The 24,814-nt window shown below is 36.6% G+C and overlaps 1 protein-coding gene and 1 non-coding gene across 8 annotated transcripts in view; one reads left to right on the plus strand and one right to left on the minus strand.

Annotated features, from left to right (window-relative positions):
• Positions 1–8,771: 8,771 nt before the first annotated feature.
• Positions 8,772–20,220, minus strand: LOC110828335 (uncharacterized). The gene is made up of 3 exons (XR_015534943.1): positions 19,857–20,220; positions 11,276–11,381; positions 8,772–8,798 (listed from the first exon to the last, which is right to left on the minus strand). It is a non-coding gene; the product is annotated as an uncharacterized LOC110828335 (transcript).
• Positions 20,221–20,626: 406 nt separating this feature from the next.
• The window catches only part of LOC110828334 (lateral signaling target protein 2 homolog), a 54,391-nt gene continuing 50,203 nt past the window's right edge, over positions 20,627–24,814 (plus strand). For all 7 annotated transcript variants that reach the window (XR_015534944.1, XR_015534945.1, XR_015534946.1 and 4 more), the window contains exon 1: positions 20,627–20,853. Coding sequence is in view for 3 of the 7 variants with exons in the window: in XM_087347896.1 (XP_087204022.1) it covers positions 20,818–20,853 (36 nt within the window). In the remaining 4 variants the exon portion in view is untranslated. The remainder of the gene's footprint in view (positions 20,854–24,814) is intronic.

Here is a 24,814-nt window from a genome sequence, read left to right on the forward strand (position 1 = left end):
TGTTCCGTCTTCCACCAAAAATAACAAACTTGAAAACAATTAGCTTTCAGCACCAACGACCTTCCTCACTGTCGACTGATGTCCGTCGTAACATCTGTAGCTTGACAGTGCCAAAGCTGAGGTCGGTTTCTCACTGCGAAGACCCGGGCTCGCTCCAAGGGAAGTCCATATGGACATTGTGGTGGATAAAGTTGCATTGAGACGGGTTTTTTCAGAATCATTCGGATTTTCCCTGCCATTGTTATTCCACTTCCGTTGTATAGTCTCTCACGCATTATGTTAGTAGGTCACTTCCATATAGACATATTCTCGCACCAAAGCCTGCAGGTTTAAATTGTTCCCCTGAAAAAGCCAATAAACGTCTACATCTGATAAAAATAACCATGGCTGTTAGCCAGTAGTAGACGACGGGGTTACCAATGCAAACCATGGCAACTGTTACAATAACTTACGCATATCAAACACATTCAATTATAAAATTATCCAATTAATACATAAGATCAGAGACAATCTGTCTGCATAAATATCACTGTTTTACAAAACTTACTGCGTCTCTTGGCACATTTCGATCGTAATTCGCGACAGGGATTGAACTATCATTATTTTAGATACTGAACACTTCAGGTTATATTGATTTTATTACATTTCGTGGGGAAAAAACCATATATTAACTGTGTTAAAAGTACAATGTTAACTAATCGGAAATATGTTAAAAAGATGAATTGATACTACTAAACTTTACTTCTTGTTGTCAGACTAAATGACTAGGTCCCTACCCAATGCTCTCACATAAAGTTTTCAAATAATAATGAAAAATGATGAACACTCATTGAACCTGCGAAAAAGACATCCTTGTACTTTTACTGTTTGAAGACAACTGACTGGAGCGAGCAGATTACAACATGACGTGGCCTGCGTAAGCCCTTGTATATTTACAGCGATATTGTGTGATTATTAATCCAATCGAACTGTACTGAATTGCAAATATCACTAAATACTTTAATAAAGGTTTCGTGATTTTTCCATCACTCTGTATAACAATAATGCGGTAATGAGAAAAATATTCTACAAAACTAGATTTTAACTTTGCCGGTACACACTGAACACTGGATATCCGACCTATGCCGTTTGATTAGTTTTTCGCGTAATAACGAAAATATTATTTGTAATATGGAAAATAATTCATTATTGGAAAAGTACAAAACGTGTTAACCGAGTATTTGTTGGATCACTTTAAATGCATGTAAAATGTTTATATTTCATCAAATAATCGAAAACAATATTATTGAAACTTCTGTTTTCTTAAGTTAACAGTTTGTATTTACAAATCTACCATTTTAATTATGCGCTATTTTGATATTTGCTTGCATTATGATGACAATGCATAACATAATAAATGCTTCCATTTATTTTAAATGCTCATAATTTACTACTTTACTGGCCTGCCTTACCTAAAAGATGTAGCAATAAATAATGGAATATTTATAGCTTACATAGCGTCGATCCCAAGAAAAAAGACAGTATTTTTGCAACCAAGAAGCATATTTCCGTCTTATAAAACCGATAAGAAACTGAAGTCTGGCAGCTATGAAAATGCCTTGCGATCTTTCTACTGTAGGAGCGCTCAGTGGAAACCTGGACACGCACTTACAAGTCTACGTATTTATTCATATTACACCTGACGGACAACGCCTATTAAAAAACTCTGTCAGAGAGCTTGAGATTCCAGAGAAGTTATTTCAGGCATGTCAATTGTGAATACACATTCTAAGAAGGTAACATGACATTCCACCAATCTTCTCAAATAAAATGTTTTGGTGTAAAATTATACAGAGTGATGCCAAATACGACAAACATGAATGACTCTGCGAAAGCCATGCGGAATACATACATTTTAGCAGAGAAACACGTTAAGTTGTGAGCTGTTAGGACATTAAGATTTAGGAGGGCAGTGGAATGCGAGGATATTGACTGGATTCAACTGACATATGAAATTTAACACACCACCGAGTCTTCGAGTTTCATGAAAGTTGGGAATTTCCTTGACAAAGAAACCTTTCAGCTTTTCAAGGAAATGTTTGTGTCATGGAGTTTGTTATACGATGCTATTGTATGTGAATACGATCTTCGTCACCTAATGCATAAATTATAACGGTACATCCGATGTTAGTTTCAACAGAGAACTTCAGTCACTGGATGTGAGTAACTGATATTCTGGTACCGTTTCATTCCAGATAATCATCATGAATAAGGAATGTAAACAGAACTGAGAAGTAGACTAACTTAACAAGGTAACCTAATAACAATTGGTTATAAATCCTTCTCTGTTGTTAAATACGTTTACCGAGTTTTTACTAAAATATCGCCACTAAGATTAAGTTAATAAAAATGACAAAATACTGCACTTCATTAATAAAATTACATTATTTACATGTGTAAAACTTCTTTGAACAATGTGCATGAGATAAACGCAAAATGGCAAATTGCCCCTCATCGCAGAAATCGATATTAGAATTTCTATTAAACTTTTACTGATGATATACAGTAACTTAAATGTAACTTTGGTATGTGCCCGTCAGTTATAACCTCTACTTACATGAAATATCATCGTATAAAACATTATCACAGAACATGAACGCAGAACTAACGTCCGCTACTTTTATTTGAATAATTTGTTCATGTGGTGAAATTTTGACGAAATTTGAAAACTAATTTCTGACTACTGACGTACATATTTGTAGCTGATTTGCTACGCAACAGCGGTTTTATAGTATAATAAATAAACATCATAATCAGGCAGACAGAACTCTAGTGAGACATTTGGAATTATGCCTTAGTAATATCACTGCAGATCATGCTACGTTAATTCGCTTAAAAATTCACAGGATACTTTTCGGGTTTAACTGGAAAATTTTGGGAAAATTGGAAGCATAAAAATTAGTTTGTTTGTTCATTTGAATGCATCCGTATTCATTTTATTTCTGCAACATACCATACAAGAGAGAGCGAATTATTTGTTTGTTTTTGAGATGTCAAACTCAGGAATAAATATTTTAATATTAATAAAAGAAGTCATTGCTAATGTGCATATATTCTTAATTTATAACTATCATTATATAACTATTTTGTAAATATTTACAATTACAATCAAGTCATTATAATGGTAATTAAAATACAGGATTATTATAGACTGTTTTTAATTTTAAAACACTGCTTTCGTATAAGACTGAGTTAACATCAGCTCTATAAAACCTCAGTATACCATTAGGATAGTCGTCGAATTGCTGCATATCTTTATTAAAAACCAAAATATGATGTACACACAATGCTGTCAAGAATGTATACAAGACTACAGTTTTTAATAAGATACAGACTAAAGCAACCTTCAGTTTCCTTCAATGTTATTTCCTTCTGCAAAATCTTGATGAGCCTTTCGCCTAAAACGTTCGCTGACCTCTTCAGATGGTGTTTCAAAAATATCTGTCCATGTCTCACAAGGGAAATAGAACTGAAATCAGAAAAGAATGTAATTAAAATACACGTGAATTATAATCACCCGTTTTATTTTCGAATACATATACGTTTATTCATGTCATCATCTGTAGCGTGTTTTGTAGCAATGACTGCCGTCCATTTAGAGTGTAACGCACACTGCGGATAGAGGCTGCGAAAATATAGCTGTTATCATGATTTGATTATTTAAGGGGTCATTCCGGATCAGATCATCCTCGCGAATCCATTTATTTGTAGGTTATATAACGACACTTTTAGTGGCTTAGACAAAAGGCGTATAGCATCGTAGGATTTGAGTTTCTCATGGCGGCTATTATGAAGTTGGATGTATCTTGGTTTGTAGAGCAGAATAATTTGGTAGAAGTTTGCTGCCGTTTCAAAGGTACCTGCTGCCTCCATCAACACCCTAAAACGTCGGCAAACTTATATTAGACTACAGGACCCTACAACCCAGAAGACATCCATCTTTATATATCATCGCATGAGATAATGAACAATGTAATGTAAAGGACGTAGAAGGAAGCAGGTGTGGCCTAATTTAAGTTACCGGTAGCCTACGAGTTTGGAATTCGCGTGGAGAGACTGAATAGAACCTCCAAAAACTTTAATCAAAATAGCCTCTCTCTGGGCAGATACTTGAATCCGGGACTTACCAAATAAACAGAAATGGTAACCACTAATCTATGACTTTCGGTTCTTCGCATGTTATTCGACGATGAATGACATAATTTAAGTTGATATGGTGTCGTTAAATATTTTATGATCCATCATTTACATTTCACTGAAAATAAGAGCTGTATTGCTGTAGGAATGTCATGACAGTGATTGAGCAAAATTTAAAATGTGTTGTATCGCCTTATCGCACGAAGCTGAAGTTCGTGTCCGAACTTACTGCGACTGACTTACGAGGTGCGATCGGAAAGTTTCTAGACTGCGCCTATAAAAACCCGTACACTTATCTCAGGTATTAAATTCATCCATCACCCTCGAAGTAGTTCCCCTGGGAGTGAACACAACGATCCCAGCGCCGCTGCCAAGCCTGGAAGCATCCCTGGAAATCTTTCTTTGTCAGCCTGTCAAGCACCATCTGCGATTCTGCCTGAATCTCTTCTATCGTCTCAAATCTCCTTCCCTTTAGCTGAATTTTCATCTTTAGGAAGAGGAAGAAGTCACACGGAGCTTAGAAAATAAGTTGGGGTCGGTTCTTGCAAGATCTTTGAGCTCCTGACAAACGAGAAGTCGATTCTGCTTCTGGTCCTCAGACAGGATGAGTCGCATGTGGAGTTCTTCCTTTAGAATCAGCTGACAGGTCCCATAGCCTATCCCAACAATGTCGCACAAGTCGTTGATGGTACGACGTCGATCTTCGTGAATGGCCTGCCGAATCTTCGTAACAATTTCGGGCGTTGTGCTCGAAGATGGTCGTCCAGAATGCTCGTCATCATCGACAGAGGTTCGGCCATTTTTAAAACGTGAATGCCACACAAAAGTTTGTGCACGACCCATTGCGGACTCCCCAAATGCTTGCTCTAGCATTTCATAGGTTTCCGTAGCCGCTTTGGCGAGTCTTTGGCAAAATTTGATTTGTTCATGAAAATCCGCCATTCCGAAATCGCAGGAGGGTCGGTGTAATGCACTACCAAAACGCCCGTAACTAAGAAACAAATGCTAATTCGATGATGCCGGCTGGCACACTGATTCTCTATGAATGTAGGCCGCACCCCCTAAAGGCAGAAGCTCGTACTACATCCGGTTCGCCCGCTATTGACACAGTCTTGAAACTTTCCGATCGCACCTCGTATATTTACAGGCAGGCTGCACTTTCACTAAATTGTGTAAAAGTTAAATGACGAAACTGGTCCTTGAGCAATTTTCTCATTTTATCAGCTTGGATTTGTCACCAAATTTCAGCTCAAATTTTTTTGCAAGTTAAGGTAAAGGTAAAGTTATCTCTGGTGTTTGGTGAACCCCACATAATGAAAACTCTATGGAGGCTGTTTGGGCCCCAGATTCCACATGGATGCAGTGGCTGAGTGATGGAATTGTGCCTCTGCCTAGATTCGAATGCGACCCTCAGAATCTACGTTGGTCACTGTACTAAGCTACCCCAACTCTATTTCACATACCCTTAGCTAATTTGCATAAATTAATCACAACACTCACTGTTACGTTCTGCAAGTTCATCATAGCAGTAGTCATTTTGTTACGTAATTCATTTCTTCTGTGTTGTGTAACTGTGGTCATAAAATGTGCAACTCACTTTTCATTATTATCTCTTCCCTGCAGATATCATTGGACCTTTCGTAACTATCTGCGAATTTAACGAAAAGTATCTGGAAATTTTTAATTTTCAAAATTTGTATACGGACGATTTTAAAACTTTTGTGGCAGTGAGAGGGTTTCTTTCGATATTGTCTCTCTTTGGATAATTAAACGTACGACGTATCCGTCTTCACCTAGATAAGATCTTGTCTAATGAGTGTATACGCGAATTCATTACACGACTATTTATTTTTATAATATTGAATTCCCTCGTCGTATTACTCTATGCACGCGTTCACAACGACGTTGGAAAAGTGCGTCCATTAACTTCACCATGTTTATCTGTTTGCTTCTAACAATTCAATAACTGCTGTACGGATGTTTATGAAATTTTATGTTGGGGAAATTTATTACAAATATTTGGCATGTTCCAATTCTGCTCAAAATCGGACTACTTCTTACGTGAATGCCTAAATGTGTTTCTAACCTCATCTCAGCTTAACTCGCTAAATATTAGTTGAATAAAAAGCACTTCGGACTAAAGCTGTATAAAAATTAATAACATGTTTTACGCCCAGTACATTTCTGTCGTAAGTCGTAAGGTTTTCGGAAATAATTATACTAAAGGAATTATTATGCATTCTTTGCTCGTCCGCTATTTGTAACAGAGTACAGAAGTTGGCGTTAACAGATTTAAAATATAGAGCTAACAATGGTGCGAAGACGCCAGATTTGTTAAGCTATGCCTATATTTTCTGGTTTGTTGTAAATATTTCTGTCTACAATTATTTTACTCGTAGTTTCATTTAACACGCCACGGTTAATGGTTACTCTTCTGTTGTTAACTTCTGCCAAGATTTTCTAACCGACCCAATGAAGTAGGAACCAGTGAAAAAACGGAGAATAAATAAAGAAATATAAGGCTGACGCGGGGAGACAAAGATACAGAGATGGGGAATAATTGGAGAAAAGAGTGGGTAATAAGAAAAATGTGGTACGAGAAGCAGGAAGAAGAGAAGGAAAAAGAAGTCCTTTCTTGCCGTTTCTATTTCTGGAATGTTAGGAAACTATCCTTGTACTGAAATGTTCCTCTCCTCTTTATAGTACTTGAGTTTTATATGACTTCCCATATTCATGGTACAGTGTCTGCGAAATTTTTCTTTATAATGCGTGGTTTTAGGTTCAGCATGTGTACGCAACGTATATTTGTGATATAATTTGTCGGCTCGTCCCTCTGCCAATCTTAAATCTACAAAACAACTAAACGAATAAAAAAATTATATTAAACTGTGTTGGATGTTCTTTGGCTAATTTAATTCCGGTCCGTGTCGACCCCTTTTGTGATTGCAGAGCAGACTGGAGTGTGACGTGACTGTATTTTGAACTGTTGAAGTAACAGATTTTAAAATAGCATGTTTCCAGAAGTTATTTGCCTTCGCTAGCAATGAGTGTATTTGTGTATTTAAATTAGAAATGCTCAATTTTAAGAACCGTTTATTCCACCTTTTAGTACATTACTGACCTTGGTAGAGATCTGTATTTAATAAGCTAATCACACTACAGAGAGCAAGTCATAAGTTATGTTCCGACGTAGTTCTCTCATATGCCATGCACACCGTATCGACAAAATTTAAAAAATACCGAATATAATGTTCCACTTTTCTTTATGACAAACTATTTTTAAGAAATTTGGTGATATTTGACACTGAACCTGTAAAAACCAAAAACCAAATGTTCCCGACAACTTTCAGTATAGATTCCTAATGTCAAATTTAAACAAAATCCGTTCGAATTCGGAGATTAGATATACAGATGAATAAATTCCACTGTGATCTCCCCTTTATGTTTCAGTTTGCTCACTTATACCAATGGTTCCAAAAATATCCATCATATGAGAAAATCTAAACGACACTCTTCAGACGTTTAGTTGTATGAAGACAAAATGAAAATATTACATAGTTTAGAGACGCGATGCTAACCTTCGTTGCAGCCGTGCAGTTCTTGCAAATTCCTATTAGGACAATTGACACTTGCGTACTTGCTAAATGTGCAAATGAAAAAAGAGTCAGGTGTTTAAGTAACAATTCTCTACTATCTGCCTATGTTAAACTGATCTTTTGTCACTACGGCATGGCGTTTCGTTAGGTTGCGGATGAAGGAAATTTCCTCTAGATATGGAGAGTAAATGCAAATGTATTGAATAATAAGTCGCGGACAGCCGACAATGAGTGGCCCTCAATAATCCTTGTTGGCCTGGGAGATAAATAGTCCTCACCGCAAATCATGAATTGTTACAGGACAGGACAGAGGACCTCGGACTTATTTGAATCCTTTGAAACGTCTGTCTGCATAAAACAATGTTATTCGCTAAAGACTTAACGTTTCTGGGAGATTAATTCGTCTGATTTCAAGCATGAAGCGTAGAACTGTGGTTCAGTGCGCAGTGTTGTCAACTTTCAGTATATCTAGGCGCATATACTGTTGCTCTAAAATTTCAATATAAATCAGACTTTCAATTCTGTAACCTTGTAGTTGTGTTGTAGCGGCGTGACGAACCGTCATTCATCCGGCAACGATTGTTTCACTTCTCACTTTGTAACAATTATTGCTATTGGGCAACTAGTAGTCACCCTCCGTCTGACACAGTTCAGTGTACTGGACAGAGAAACCCATGGAACAAACACAACAACAGTGAATCAAGCCTCCATTTACCTGTTGAGGGTTGCGCGCTCCAAGGAGGAACCTGATCCTTTGCAGTTGGCTACAGGGGTTGGAGATGGCAGAGGACTCATCTGTATTCTGAAAAAGTCTTTCTCCGGAAGCAGATGAGGGGATGAGCATTTGTGGAGAAGGCCCTGAACGCTTACGTCCGTTAGTCCATCCTCTAGAGTACTGAAATGTCTGGGCTAAGATGGAGCCGGTTAGACAACAGAAGATAAGAAGAAGTCCGGTCATCCTGGAACGACACCGGGAAGACGAAGCAGTGCTGTTGAGATGCATGGCGTTTTCAATACCTAGCGGACCTGGAAGTGAAATAATACATATTTCAATGACTGTTCTCATTTGCCTGTAAATGTGGTATGAAAAGTAGAGACTACGTTGAATTTATCAAATGAAGACATGACTCAACAACAAGCAAACTGACTAACCAAATAAACCGTCCAATAAACAAACTAGCCGACTGATTAGCTAACTATGCATAAAAAGTTAATACACCAACGAAGTCAGAAGTTCGTAAATAACTAAGTCACTATCAGAGATTTTAGGTTCTTAGGGCGGTAAAGATATCAATTTTGGTCTTCTGGGTTGTGAAGCCGTGTAGACTTGTAGGTGATTACGAACGTTGCTGATCTTGAGATATGTTTATCCACCTGAATACGGATGCTAGCCATTCTTCCATTCCTACAAGACTACACGGCGTCAGAAACCCAGAAGACTACTATCACAATCGAATATTGATCACCTTACTGACCAAGAAACTAACAAACAAATTTCCGGTCAGATATCCGGCAGGTAACAATTATTCAGATGGCCATCCCATTTCATATTATGAACCCAGAACTGGTGTTAACTCTGTTCACAAAAATGGCCAAAACCACTTCAGTGTAATTTAAAGCTAGCTGATTCGATTGTTTCTTCCGTGGTTTCTGTTTCCCAAGTACAATTTCGAATATAATTCTTCTAATAATATTGTATATAGCGTAAGTTAATTCTGCAGGAGACGAATATCATTTAACAGTATTTCAAAATTTTAACCCCTTCTCTAACAAAAAACACGCCTCTTACAAAGATTAGTCTGCTGAAGCGTGGAGGAAATATTCAACTGTTTATGCTGAGAAGCAGGTGACTCCAATAAACAAGCCCTGCTTGCGAAATGGTGAGTTATATCTCAGCCCTGAGTTAATTTCTTGGGTTATTTTGAGTCACATGAATTGATAGATGACAGAATAGTGATGAATGTCTGATATGGAGAAGTGTCCAGACAATTCAAGTTTACGTGTTTTTATTTAACACAGAGTACGTAAAAGCTTGAAAGTAGAAAAATGGACGCTACCCCTTTTGATTGGACTAACACGCATATCCTGAAATAAATAAAAATGCACAACACCTTTTAATTTTATACTATCCAGATCCTGAGAAGAATAGAAATGCGACTGTCCACTATGACGTTGAAATACACAACTGAGAGTACTTTAATCATTCAGTCGCACTGATAATGGAGGCAGCAAGTACTTCTGAAACGTTGGCAAACTACTACCAGACTACATCGCGCTCGCAGTCGCGAAAGCCTCAAATCCTACAGTAAATTACAAGTTAACCAACTTCATAGAACCGAGTTCTTCTTGCGAAGCGAATAGTCACTCAGCTAATTAAGACATTTTCCGTCGTTTATGGAACCGAGAGGTTCATTACCGTGTCCAGCCACTTCTCCTTATGCTTGGTTCTTAGGTCATCCCAATTAATCCGTCCCAGTTCGAGGACCTTTGTAACATTTCTTAACATGTTCTCTGCAATGTGAAGAGATTGTTGTGCTGTCCTGTGTACAGATAAGAGCCTTGCGACGGGCCGATCCCTCGTCCATGGAGTGCTACCGAATGTCTATAGATCAAGCCAAACGAAAAGTTTGGACCTGCAGTGCTCAGGCACTTGAAGAACGGGTCGTTCCCAGTATCCCAGTATCCAGTATCCAAGACAGTGCGAGGTACAGACTGTGGGGAGAAAGCGATCTACGCAAACCCCCCTCCCACCATGTAACATAACATTATAAAAGATTGTATAAGAACCCTGCTTTTCTGAAATACTTTACAAAGTCACCAACTTCTTATTTTGTAGAAGGAACTACTTAATTAGAATCTAATACTCAAGAAGATCTTGCATATGCACAAACGATACTCACAAAGAAATTATTTAAAAATTCTGCGACATCAAATACAGTTAACTTTTCCACTATTGTTCAATACGTATCCTGAATTTCTTCACCGCTACATAAAACTTAAATCATTTTGTGTTCCAGTACAGTTCTATTAATGCAAATACACCGTGTTTCAAAAGTAGCTTTACAACTTCGCAGGAGAATATAAATTTATTTAAGGGACATGTGCAATATTTTTAAACGCGCAAATTTAGCCAAACACATAAAGTTTCATTCATATAAACTGTAGTATCGAAAACCGCTACAGCGAGCGCTCCCGACCAGTGTGTGGCCCCTTCTTTTTCATGGAGAAGACCATTACTGGCATTGTGTATCTGGACATGCTCCAACAGTTCCTCATTCCTCAACTTGACTAAGATGTCCAGGAAGGACTCATTCGCTTCCAGCAAGACGGTGCACCCCCTCATTACCTCGGAGAAGTGCGCGAGTACTTCAACAACCGTTTCCCACGTCGGTGGATTGGTCGGGCCGCACCAATAGCATGGCCACCTCGTTCTCTGGATCTAACACCTTTAGATTTTTTCTTGTGGGGATTTGTTAAAGATCTAGTGTACGTGCCACCCTTACCTGCAAATGTGGCCGAACTCCGAACTCGAATTACCGCTGCAGTTGCTGAAGTGACACCGGAGATGCTACACCGCGTGTGGCAAGATATTGACTACAGATGGGTCGACTGCATAACAAATGGAAGTCACATTGAATCATAAAAATCCGATGGACATAAAACTTGAAGTGTTTGACTACATTTCTATGTTCTGAAATTATATATTTCTCCTATTAGTTCACCAATATCTCGCCCTCAAGTTGTAAAGCTACTTCTGAAACACGCTGTACATTTATATTTATTCATTTATTTCGTATTATGGTTCATATATCCTGCAAGAGGATTTGGCAAAATAAAGGTATATTGTTGGAAAAATCATACTTGGGAAGTAATATATTATGTTGCTTTTATTTCCTTAAATATTCACTATACAACGTCCCGCGCCGTAGCCGCGCGGTCTGAGGCTTCATGCTTCGGACCGGCGATGCAGAATGAGCACTGGTTCGAGTCTCGGGGGAGAAGAAATTTTCTCATGAGCTTTCGACCGTGTATGGGACCGGTGCCAACCCAGCATCGTGAGGAAATTGGGGAGCTACAATGGGTAGCGTAATCCGGTCATGAAAACTAGCAATGGCTAGGGGTTCGTCGCGCTGACCACACGTCACCCTATATCTGGTTGGATGATCGTTCACCTCTGCTTAGGCATGTGAACGTGAGGTCAGCAGTCAAGCTAGTCGGCTTTGGCTCTCTGGAGCTGTTGCGCCACGGATTTAATTTTTAATTCACTATACAACATGTTTAAATAATTATTATAGATCGTAATTATGTATGTGTTTTATGAAATGCATCATTTCTTTGTGCAGTGATAAGTTTAGGAGAAAATTTATAAAACTTGTCGAGTAAAGTGGGGATTAAACAAAGTTCTAATTTGGTACAGACTTTTAAGTAAACAATTATATTTAAAACCATTTATTAATTTATGAGATGAAACGTCATAACGAATGGAAAGAAAAGCCACTACTAATATATGTTTATTTTGTACACTTCATAAAAATGACGCATAAAAACTGTATTTTAAGTGAACGAATATACAACTCTCCTTTGTTCGTGCTCTTTGATGTCCTAGCAGCATTAACATTAAATGAGATGTGAACCCAATGTTCTTATAATATATAGCAACATTAATTTTTATTTGAAGGAGGTAATGTTAATAATTTCTATCCTGCAATTTGATCAAAGGGTTGCATAGGTGACGTATAGTTGTCCTTTGTGTGTGTTCATGACCGCCATTAACACTCACCACGCTTCTCAAATCTCGCCTTTTTCCTCTTTGATCCTTTGGTATGAAAGATTTCGGGTGGTTCTTCTGATGACTGCATTGATTAACTTTAGTTCAAATTGTTTACTAGTAGTACCTTAAAATTCTCAGACATGACCTCAAATTTCGCACTGTCGTCCTGTTGCGTATACAATTTGCTGATATGTTTATCATCAGTAATCTTATCTATAATCAGTTTCACATGGTTTCCTACAATGGTTCATTACTTGACATATTTTTTGTATTTATGTTACGACGCGTAGTTTATATACATTACGTTAAGTGTCGCTACATACCTCAGACGTTTGAACAGGGATGTTATTATTAAATGGCAGGGATTCAAGAAACACAGAGCTAGTGGTAACCTGTAGTGGCATGATGTTCGTGTCAAGTTTCATAAAAGTTCTTCAATTTATTCAAGTATGATTTAAGTAGACATACGCAAACGGATATTTGTGACAGTATAAGTCAGTCTTCACCTTCTAAATGAAGAAAGAAAAAGCAAGATAATGTTTAAGGCGTAACAGATATTTTCTCGGATATCCGAACTTTCAGTAATAAATAAGAATAAAAACAGATATTCACCTCAAAAGCGTGAACTTTAAACGAATGGTGTGACCGTGTTTCCTTACTCTGATTAAAGATAGGATCTGCCAATAATCTAAAGAGCTTTTACGCCGTGTTCTTGTTTGTAAACGACTGCGTAGCCAATACAGGCTCCGAAGAGCGAACAGCTAGCTGTTAAAGGTTCAAACATTCATTCTCATGTAACTATGTTCGATATTGTAATTGGTTTGATATCCTTCGCAATTTCCTACCTGAGGTTAAGTGTTTCTTGTTTATTGGCGATGCTGGAAAAAGAGAGTTTCAAAATAATTACCGAGTGAGTAAGTGAAGCAGCCAAACCAAGTAATAGCATAGCCTCTGTAGTTTGCGCACACTAACGAGTATCTAAGTCTACATATGAATTCTAGAGGATAGACAAATCCTATAATGGCAAAAACAAATCGAATGTGGTGTATAACTTGAGTGAATCATAGTATCTTTAAAACCGTTACATTTTATATGAAATCCTAGGAAACAGGTTTTTTGAAGTCTAGTACAAGAGTTTCTTCTCGAATTTGTTGGTTTAATCGATCCTAGAATACTTAAGTCACACGTTCTTTTCCACATGGGGTGTTAGTACATGGTTTAATCATCGAATTAGAGCGATTAGCTCTAAATTGTGTATCTACCGTATATAGGTACGTTTAGAGAGTTATTGTTACTCCAGGGTTTCTTAGGAACATTGTATGTTTGCGTCCAAACTATAAGAATTAACATACACATATTTCTACCACTTATTTGTGTCAAGGTATTGAATATGATTGGGATAAGATATGGAAAGAACGACTGGCGAGAAAATTGTCTGAAAACTGGCTGATTAATTCTTAGATACATAATGACGACTGCAAACGTTGCTTGACGTCTAATGAGATGGGAAGATAATCAAGATTGGTGAGTAAAAATTTTGAATGAAAGACTGATGTTACATTTGGAGGTAGCATTCGCCTCGAAATGCTGACAACAAGAAAACTTCTTTCAGGACAGTAGGTAACGCATCTGAAATTCAAACCGGTTATCTGTTAGAATATAATTTTAGTGTGTTACGGCCACATCAACATGATTGGTAAACTGGATGTCACAGTAAAAGTGTTTGCTTTGTGCCAAGGTAATTTGATATAGGTCCCTTTAATATCCTTGTATACAAGTTAACTGTAACTGCTATGTTAATGAATTTATGTACTCTTATAGGCTTACTTTTAAATAGCACAAAGAAGAACACAGAAGCTCTATTAGATATTAGGAAATTGGTCTGGAAGTAGACGCAGATAAAATTAAGTTCAACTTGTGAAACTTGGTCTCTCACGTAAAGGGAAAAACGCAGATTGATGGTGTTTTAGAACAGCTTATTGAGAACAATATCTGGACCTGCGACGAATGAAGGAACAGGAGGGTAGAAATTAATAAGGACATCCAACATATTTACTCTTCATAAAATATGAAGGTGATCAAATCAAGGAGGATGAGATGGGCGGGCCATGTAGCGCGCATGTGGGCGTTGAGAAATGTGTACAAAATTCTGGTTGAAAAGGCTGAATGAATGAGACCACTTGGAAGACATAGGCGTACATGGAAGAATAATATTTAAATGTACATTAGGGAAATAGAGTTTGGATGTTGATTGGATTTATCTGACTCAAAATGGGGCCTGTAACGGACTTTTGTGAACACAGTAATGAACCTACGGGTGCCATAAAAGATTTCCTGATTAGTTGAGCGTAATATTTGCTTCTCAAGTATGACTCTTCCATAAAGTTAGTTAGTTAGACTTGCTTTAGCCTAGCCAGTAAAGTGATTAGCCATTGTAAGAACTGTCAGAGGTCGAGTCCCGGCTGCAGCATAAGTCTTCTTTTTGTTAACGCTTTGCGGCCCGTCAGCTTCCTATCAGCGTGCTATAGGCGACCTGCTTCCGATAGTACACGTGAAGACGTCTTCCCACCTCCACCCAAAGTCGAGTTTAAAAATAGCTGGGCCTATACTTCCTGTCTCCTTATAGGTACTTTTGGTATGGTGATTGATCACACAGACAAATTTAAATTTGTAGGCTTATACTTTGAAAGTCATTTGCAACAATTTAAATGTCGACGTAATATTTGGGCATTTTTATTTGCCGTTTTCCCCGTATTTTCAGTGAGTGATATTAATCAGCAAAAATTCATCAAAGTTTTGAGTTATACTTTGCGAATTAACTAACTCCTCGGAACAGTACTATCGATAAGCCACTCAACTCGTCAAGAAGTGAATCGCCTCTTATGAAACCCCCAAGTATATTACCGTGTTCTCAAGAACCCGCCACTAGACTACATCCTGAATAAGTTTAATCTACTCTATACTTTTAAATTAATGTTGTTATCCAGCTATGCTTACGTCTTCAAAGCGATATCTTTCCTTTTTCAGGTTTTGACTTCAGTTTTATTCGCGTCTCCTTCAGTCCGTGCTTATTATTTCACCAGTATCACCCTTCATCATTTGATCACCATAGCAAATGTAAGCCTATGGATTTAGTTTGAAACATGAGTCAATTAGTAAACTCCAAGTTACGAATTTTCATCGCGGTCTGAGAGATGTTAAGGATTATATATTGAATTCGTTCGATAGCAAATGCTTGATGTGAAATTTTCATGTTCCTTACAAAATACCAGTTTTATGAACTAAGAACGTGTACATTAAGGAAAAAATGTTCATTGTTATAAGCGTACACTGCGTCCCAACTCAGAAAACCACAATTTACATAAATTATTGTTATTATTCCTTGTATTAAATTAAATATCCCCAACGGGATTAGAGGACTTTTTCTCTAGCCTTTGCGTCCAGACCGGCTCTGGGGCCGAAATGGTTACCGTGGTCCTATCCCGGGGGTAAAGCGCGGCCGAGGTGTGACGCTGACCACTCACCCCTATCTAGAGCCGAGGTTAAGAATGAGTAGGAGTTATACCGCCACAACCCCCAAGAGCCTGCATGGCTTTATTTTTTATTTAATTAAATATACATTATACTAAAAATACTTAAAAAATTGTTTAGACATGAACTTCAATGTCTTCTGGAATGTTGCGCGTGTAGTCTACTAGAAATTAACTGATGTTTAGGAGTGCTTAATGCCTCCATCATCAGGGCGCTACATATCAAAAGACAGTCTCCTTCATACTGTCTGCCGTGACAACCTACAGTCTCACAAAACTTGAGGACTACATCATACATGGAATATATGTTTATAGCAACTGTTATTTTATACGATAAACCTTTTTCAACTTAAAGAGAGACCGTTTAGCATTTTCGAACATCAGTATGAGATCGAAACGTAAACGGACACAATGTCTCCATTTCTAGCAAGGAACGCACAAACATTATAACTCTGGCTATCAAAAAATAGTTACTTTTCTTAAGGCAATATTGATTTTTTTCCCAAAAGGGAGATTTTTGTTTAAAATTTCTGTTCAAATAATTGCAGCACATTGTGAAAAGAAGAGCGTGGATGATTATTTTCCCTTACCGTCGATCCTGGCGGCCTCGTGGGATCTTGGGTCGATTGCACACTAGTATTTCCGATTAGAATCCCGTTCAATGTACTCTAGATATCGACTAAATTAATCTTGAGCTATTAAATTAGTATTTTTTAAATTAATGTTTTATATAGCATCGAATGATAGGATTATTGTGAATAAATTCGAAAGGGTGTGAGTGGAAGTGGTCGCGGCCAGTATTAAGGTACTATCAGAGAATGTTCCAGTAAGGGCTGAATAAAAAATCACTAAGAGACCTCAGAATAATCGGTTTTTTGGCCTAGACGTGAATCCAGGCCATTCCAATTCACCACAAAAGCACTGTTAAGTGCATAAATATTTGTCACCTTTCGCATGTGGAGCTATGGAGGCTACTAGTAGACGCGTTGCGATGAATCAGAGTATTACTCCACGTGTAAAAGTTGTAATATCTCAGAAGTGATTAAAATTTTCAATAGTCTACCATCAAATCTCACAGTTCTTTTAAATAAAAAGCACAATTTAAACCAGCATTAAAAAGATACTTAATTACACACTCCTTTTACTCTGTCGATGAATTTTTAATGTTTACAAGTAAGTCATAATTTATCTATTGTATATAAAGGGTGGATTTATTTGTAACTTATCTCTGCTTTATGTGAACCCTTTGTTTGTATTTTTGTGACATTTATATAATAGTATGACTTGTATTTGTATAACATGTATTGTATTATTATGACTTATTCTACATCCTATTGTCATCTGACTAACTTATGGATCCATGGAATGTAATAAAAATATATGTATGTGATAAGTCTGTCTGGTTGGACGCGCTAATCCTTCTGTTAATGAGAACGTTGGTGAAAATTATCTGACCTCAGTAAAAACTTATCATGCTTTCTCAACGTTACAAATTATGTGTTAACCTATCGTAGAAAAGAAAGACAGTTTCTGTAAATGAAAACGATGCTTCGAACTTGCTTATATAAACACTTGTATAATGTATCCAGTTTAAAAATATTCTGAGATAAACTGATATGATAATTTCAGTGTTTTATTTGATATCTGTCAAAATTATCATTAACTCATAGGGTTGAAATTTCAGACCGAAGAGCGGCTATCCTGAATGAAGTGTTTATTGCTTCGTACGTTGCCTTAGTCCCTCTGACAAATCCCGGGATAGTACCTTAAATTAGGCCACGGTCCTTCCTTCCTTATCCCAAATGAATCATCCTTAATTGACATTTTTAGATTCTCCTGTGAAGAACAAAATTTTACAATATCTCGTCTGGCGAAACCTTCCTGGTCGCTTATGCGTAAAAACATTAACGCATGCATCGCAGAACGCGATGGGCATTTCCAAGACTTGATATAACTTTTTCTTCTGATTTCACTGTAATACATATGTTGACAAATATATCGTTTGTCAGGAGGATCGGTTTACGTGATTTTTCAATCACTCTGTACTATTAATATGTCAGATTCGGTAGCATTGTAAGTCGGTTCACTAAATCTATACTTTTCTTGGAATTTTCCTCGTTCAGAAAATCCATCTTAGGTTTTGTTTCGCTAGTTTACTTGTTATATATTCCAATGAACCTGACTTATAAAGATCTTGACAGTCGAAGCTCTAGATTCGTCCTTTTGCTGTTGTTTAGATTGTGTCAAAGGATCTGCTTATTCCGAGGTTCTCTGTAACATTCTGTAACACGGACTACAAGATTTCAGGTGTGTTTGGATCCTTGAGTAACGCCCATTAAATCGTGTCTTCCGTCTGTATATACGCGTTAAACAACTCGAGAAAGAATAATACGGTTCTGATTAAATTCTGTATCAAAATTTTTTATGAAGAATTGTCGAGTCATTTCGGTCTTAATTTATAAAATAATTTTAACGACCATGTAAAATATAAACACATTTTTGAGCTTGCCTGCCGGACCCGATTGTTACACTATCTAGACTACGATTTCAATATTGTTAATTTTACTATGAAAAGTTGTTAGTCACATGCCAAAACCACAAGACTGAGGACTAATTCTCGTCCGCCATCTATGACTATTTATGCAGCATAATTTTAGCTAATTTCCGCATATTTTCTATCGACAACCCCAATACGCGCTATACCGTACTGACAAAGGACCCATTTTGCAGTTACCAAATTGTTACTAAACTATAATAATGTGCACATGTTGCCGATGTTATAGACAGTAAACATACTGAAAACACTTTTTATATTAAGTTAATGTACTGTAATGATACACAGTTTATCTTTTAATTTTCTAAAAATATTTGCGAAGGAAAAACTGAAAATGTATGTATAATCGAGAAAGGGAGAAAGACACTGATGATAAAATAGTTTCCATTTTTCACTTGAAGTGTTAGATGTTCCTGCATATAATACCGTATGACATTTTATTGATTACAAGTTTAAAAGAGGCTGATGATTTAAAACAGGTACATATCAAAACGTAGGCCTAATATATTAATAAATCAAGATTCAGTAGTTCGTATTCATTTCAGACAATTCGAACATAGTAAATCGCAAAGAAACAGTGCTGATACACCATTACGTTTGCTATAGAGTTATGTAAAGAATCACTATATATTAATTTTTATAAAAATGTGTTCTTCAGACATATAAACATGCACATAAAACTTACAATAATACAGTATCATTTGTAGTCGTTTATAGTGATAATGAAGTTTTTCTGCACGTCAATGAATTATTTATTTATTAAACCACTGTTTTCAAACTAAATAAGTAAATGTAAATTTTAAATTGTCCATATATGTTCACGTTTCACGATTAAGTTATATCCCTATTACAACCAAATCTGTCTAATACTTATTTTTATGATCCCTCATTCAAGAACTTTTCACCTAATGTCGCAGCCGAGTGGTTATCCTGCAACGTATTCGGTAAGTCCCGCGTTCAAATCTCTGCCCGAAGATCGGTTATCATGGATGAGGGTTTTGTGGTTTTCCTCAGTCCCTCCAGGCAAATGCCGCGATAGTACATTAAGTTAGGTGATGACCGTTTCCTTCCATGCCCTATGAAATTCACTGCTCAGAAATCATCCTGCCATTTGATGCTATATGATTAAACCTACTGACAGCGTCTTTAAATAAATCACATATCTGAGATCAAAATTAAATATTTGTAATTCCCATATTACAGTTAGCATTTGTTGTAACCTTACCTACCTGTAAATGAAGCGAAGGAATTACGGCGTTTGCTGCCCACGTCTTGTTATCCTGAAACGTTTCTAATGTTGAGTATGTAACGCTGCAATGTTTTCAGATTATCTGCCGAACATTTGCTTCTATGGGGATTATATACCAAACTCCGGGTTTCAAATTCCATTTACCGCGCATCTTGTTTCCGTAGTCATTTCTCACCCTCCTACCCCTATCGTGAAATCTGTTGGCGCTAATAGTACCACCCCCTTGAGAGTGGGAGTACAGGCTTTTGAATAGGTTTTATTGTTGGCTGAAGTATTAATTACACTGTACAACTGGAACTTGTTTATAATATGGCGGCGGAGAAAACTAAATTATGATTCCGCAAGTACTTCTTATAGCTAACATGTATAATAAACCTATATTTATATAGTTTTTCATATTTTAAAATTAAAACACGCATATTATTAAGATTTTGCACATGTTTCATTATGGCATTGTTATAAGGATATAATTTTGGAACAAATTAATTTTTTGGTCAGAATGTATAGTTAAAATACATGTTAGTGGTCTTTGAATATATCAATTTTTGAACTGTATAACCGCAAGAAATACAAGTTTTACTTGTTAAGTAAAAGAAAAATGTAATACCAGATGTCATATTTTTCATAAATATCAACGTCCAATGTATTTAATAAATGGAAACTGCAATTGTTAATTGACCATGCAACGATTTCGAACTACCATGGCCTTAAACACAGAGAGCGCATGCGTGTCGTTTCCAGCGGTGTACGGGTTTCTCTTGTTTTCGTGATTTCGTTTTCTGACACTTTTAGATGTGTAAGGTTTATCAGGTTTTAGCTGGTGCGTGAATCATTTCTGTGAAAGTTTGTAGCTAGCAGTTTTCGAAATGGTTATTTTACAATATATTAATTGTTGTGACTTCTCGTAGCGTTTTTGTACGTATACATCAAGAATTCAGAAGATGGAATCTATAAGGAAATGGTTCTACAAGCCCAAGGTATATAAAGCATAAGGAAGTTGTAATATAGTAAACGTCATTTCCATTACTTTTCTATGTTCGACTCTTATGTAGGATGTCATTTAGTATTGTTTGGAATAGTGATATCCTATTTTAGATTTACAATGAAAATATCAGCTACGTTGATGGATATTACTGCCCTTGACTAATGTTAACGTTCTTCATAAAATACTGCCATTTTCGTTAGTTGTAATAAAATGTACCACATATTTATGTACTTTCAGTTTTTGTTTCTTATGATTTTTAGAGTTGGGTTTAATGAATAATTTTTTCAGCTAGACATGGTTGTAATTTTTTACTGTAGTTTATGGCTATTTTCTTGCACATGTATTTTTACCTTGGTTCCTGTGACTACTATGTATGATCTTAACACTTAGTTCATTTCTGTGCCACTTAATGTTGTCAAAATGTTTGTTAGACAGGCACTGTACTACCCTGATTTTCCTCTTCTATTCAACCCACAGAAAGCCTTCAGTAATGTGTTTACAAAGAGGAGACATGACTATAATTACTTTCATGGTCAATCAGTAATATGGTCAGACCGGTAGACTTCAGTGAGAAAGACTCAATTAAGTAGCTGCATTGTGTTGAATATTTTAAAAGGCTTCATAATTGCTTAATTGAATTATTAATCAAGGTTTTACTTGTATAAGTAACTTTTAAATTTCCTTGCAAGTACCTATAGTTTAATACATAATTTAGTGATTTTGTTTCTCCAGTGAAGCATGTTTGATATGTTAAGTGCCATTCTGAGAAGTTTGTAGATGATATACTACAAAGTTGAAGATGACAAGAATCAAGTTAATTTTGTATGGTCTTCTGAAGTGTGGGATATTACTCTGTGTTTGCATTAATGTGTCTCACGTAAATTGTTAATTTCCCCTCAAGAATTTAAAATTACACCAGTACTGTCATTAGCAGTGTTTTTGTAGACAGTTCCAGGAAAAACATGTTTCTATTGAACTGGTGTTAAATGTGTTATCTGATCATGACGCACCACTTCTAGTTATATATATATATATATATATATATCTACTATAAAAATTTGTGATTTCGTCGTCGTCAATAAATTACGTCATCAACAATGTCAACTATAAACAAACTCGGTATTGTTGTGTTCCACAACAATGCCGAGTTTAGTGTCTTACTCAAGATTTTAAAACGTAACCAACCCCCCGAAGGGGTTGGTTGCTTTTTAAAAACTTGACCAGCCCCTCCGAGGAGCTCCGAAAGGAGCGTTCTGCCCTAGTATAAAAAAAATTTGTGATTCCTCGTTGTCTTCAAGAAATGATGTCATCAACAATGTCAACAGATATTTGTTTACTCGGCATTGTTGTGGAGCACAACACAACAATGCCAAGTAAACAAATAATGCTTCACTACCAAGCCAGTCGCATTATCACTGTTCTACAAGCAGCACGTGGCATCGCATCTTCTACTATAAAAATTTGTGATTCCACTTTATAAAAAATATGGAAACAGTCTTGAATGATCATAAATGCAGGAAATTAATCAGACTTAAAAATGAAAACACTGGTAAAGAATTTGTAACTCATGTAAGCAATGAAAACTGGGAGTCAGTTTTAAACAGCCATGATATAGATTCGTTCTTAAACATTTTAAACATTTTTGAAGTACGTTTCCCCACCAAAACTGTGAAAGGGATATATGAAAATAGTGGATTATTAAAGGCATCGTAACATCTTGTAAACATGAATGAGATCTTTACCAAAACTGTCAACCTAGAAACAACCAAGTAATGAAAATTCACATCAGGAAACATTGCAAGATTCTTACTCAAGTCATTAAATAGGCCAAACATATACATTACAATAAACAGATACTAGAACTGAATAATAAAATGAAAGCAGTCTGGAAAACAGTGAAAAAGGAAGTAGGGAAATATTCTACAGGAGAAGTGATCCCATTAATAAAGCTAAATGATAGTGCAATAAAAAATCTTAAACTCTTAGCACATCTTTTCAGTATGCATATCAAACTACAGACCAATGACATTACTAACACCATTCTCTGAAATATTTGAGAAAGTGTGCAGTATAGTGACTGGCTATGGACTGGACGACCGGGATTTGATCCCCATCGGGGGCAGAGGATTTTTCCTCTAGCCTCTACATCCAGACCAATTCTGGGTCCCACCCAGCCTCCTATCCAATGGGTACTGGATCCTCTGATTACTCGCCCCCATCTAGTGTCGAGGTCAAGAATAAGTAGGAGTTATACCTCCTCTCCCCCAAGCACCTACATGGCATATAGTGGGACAGCTTTACTTTACATGTATAAGAGAGCAAGAGACTTTTTTAAATTCAAACAATGTTTTTGCAAGTGAACAGTTTGGATGTAGGAAAAGTCTGTGAACTGATAAAGCCTTTTTCAATTTTACAGATGAAATCCTAAGTGCTCCTAACAATAATAATATGCATGTTAGTGGAATATCTTGTGATCTTTCTAAAGCATTAATTGTGTAAATCATGAATTATTGCTGTCAAGACTTCATTTTTATGGAATTTGAAATAAAGCTAGTCAGTGGTTTAAATCGTAACTTCATGACAGAAGGCAACAAGTAGAAGTAAAGTTACCAGATTTTAATAATAGGACCTCCTCACATTGGGGCATTATAAAGCATGGAGTTCCTCTATAGATTCATTACTTGGTCCTCTGTTTTTCCTCGGAAATATCAGTGATTTACCACCAACTATTAACTATCGGTCGGAATTCATACTTTTTGCGGATGATACTAATATTATTATTTTACATCCAGAAATTAACTATTTCCAAATCTGCATGAATGATATCTTTGCTAGATTGACCATAATTATTAAAGCCAATAAATTCCCATTAAATTTTGTACTACCAACAAAATTTATGTTAATGTAGTATAGGAAATGAGGATAAAACAATTAAAGAAGTAGAAACAACTGAATTTCTTGGCCTACAAAGTGACAATAACTTAGCTGAAAAACACATATTCAATACATTATCCTTAAACTAAGCTCAACATACTTTGCTAGGGGGACTGTCACATCACTCATAAAAACAGAAACTTTAAAATTAGTCTACTTTGCATACTTCCATTTCATCATGTTATACGGAATTATTTTCTAGATATCCGCAATATAAGCACAAGATACAGATTGCCAAACACTTACCCCAGTAAATATCAAAAAGGAGTTCACTGTACTAGAATTAAACTATTCAAAATCTCCCACTCCCCACCACTATAAAAAGTCTTATTCATGATATAAAGAAGTTTGAGCCAGCACTAAAAGAGTATCTTCTATAATTTGTCTTACTCCTTATACTCCATAAAAGAATTTACCTCCAATGAAAATTCTCTGATATTATAAATAGTAGTGATTCTTTCTTATGTAATTGTTTTTTCAACTAAATCACTGGCATAACTGTAATTTATAAATGTATTAGAAACAATTATTTTATTTGTAAACCACATCCTTGGCTTCGGTCTCCCGCCGTAGCCGCGTGGTCTGAGGCATCATGCTTCGGACCAGCGATACGGAATGCTTGCTGGTTAGAGTCTCGGGGGAGAAGAAATTTTCTCATGAGCTTTCGACCAGTGTATGGGACCAGTGCCAACCCAGCATCGTGAGGAAATTGGGAAGCTACAATGAGTAGCGTAATCTGGTCATGAAAACTAGCAATGGCTTGGGGTTCGTTGTGCTGACCACATGTCACCCTATATCTAGTTGGATGATCGTTCACCTCTGCTTAGGCATGTGAACGTGAGGCCAGCAGTCAAGCTAGTCGGCTTGGCTCTCTGGAGCTGTTACGCTACGGATTTAATTTTAATCCTTGGCTTCGACCTATGAAGGATCTATGGAATATAACTACATTTTATTCCATTCTGTTAGTGGCTCTTAGTTTAATTATCAGACCAGAACATTGTACAAGTTTTCTTAAAAAT

Source organism: Zootermopsis nevadensis, unplaced genomic scaffold (assembly GCF_977971745.1).
Source record: "Zootermopsis nevadensis isolate Lab colony 2312 unplaced genomic scaffold, Znev_1.0 Znev_ptg000012l, whole genome shotgun sequence".
In the NCBI taxonomy this organism is placed as follows: Eukaryota; Metazoa; Arthropoda; class Insecta; order Blattodea; family Termopsidae; genus Zootermopsis; species Zootermopsis nevadensis.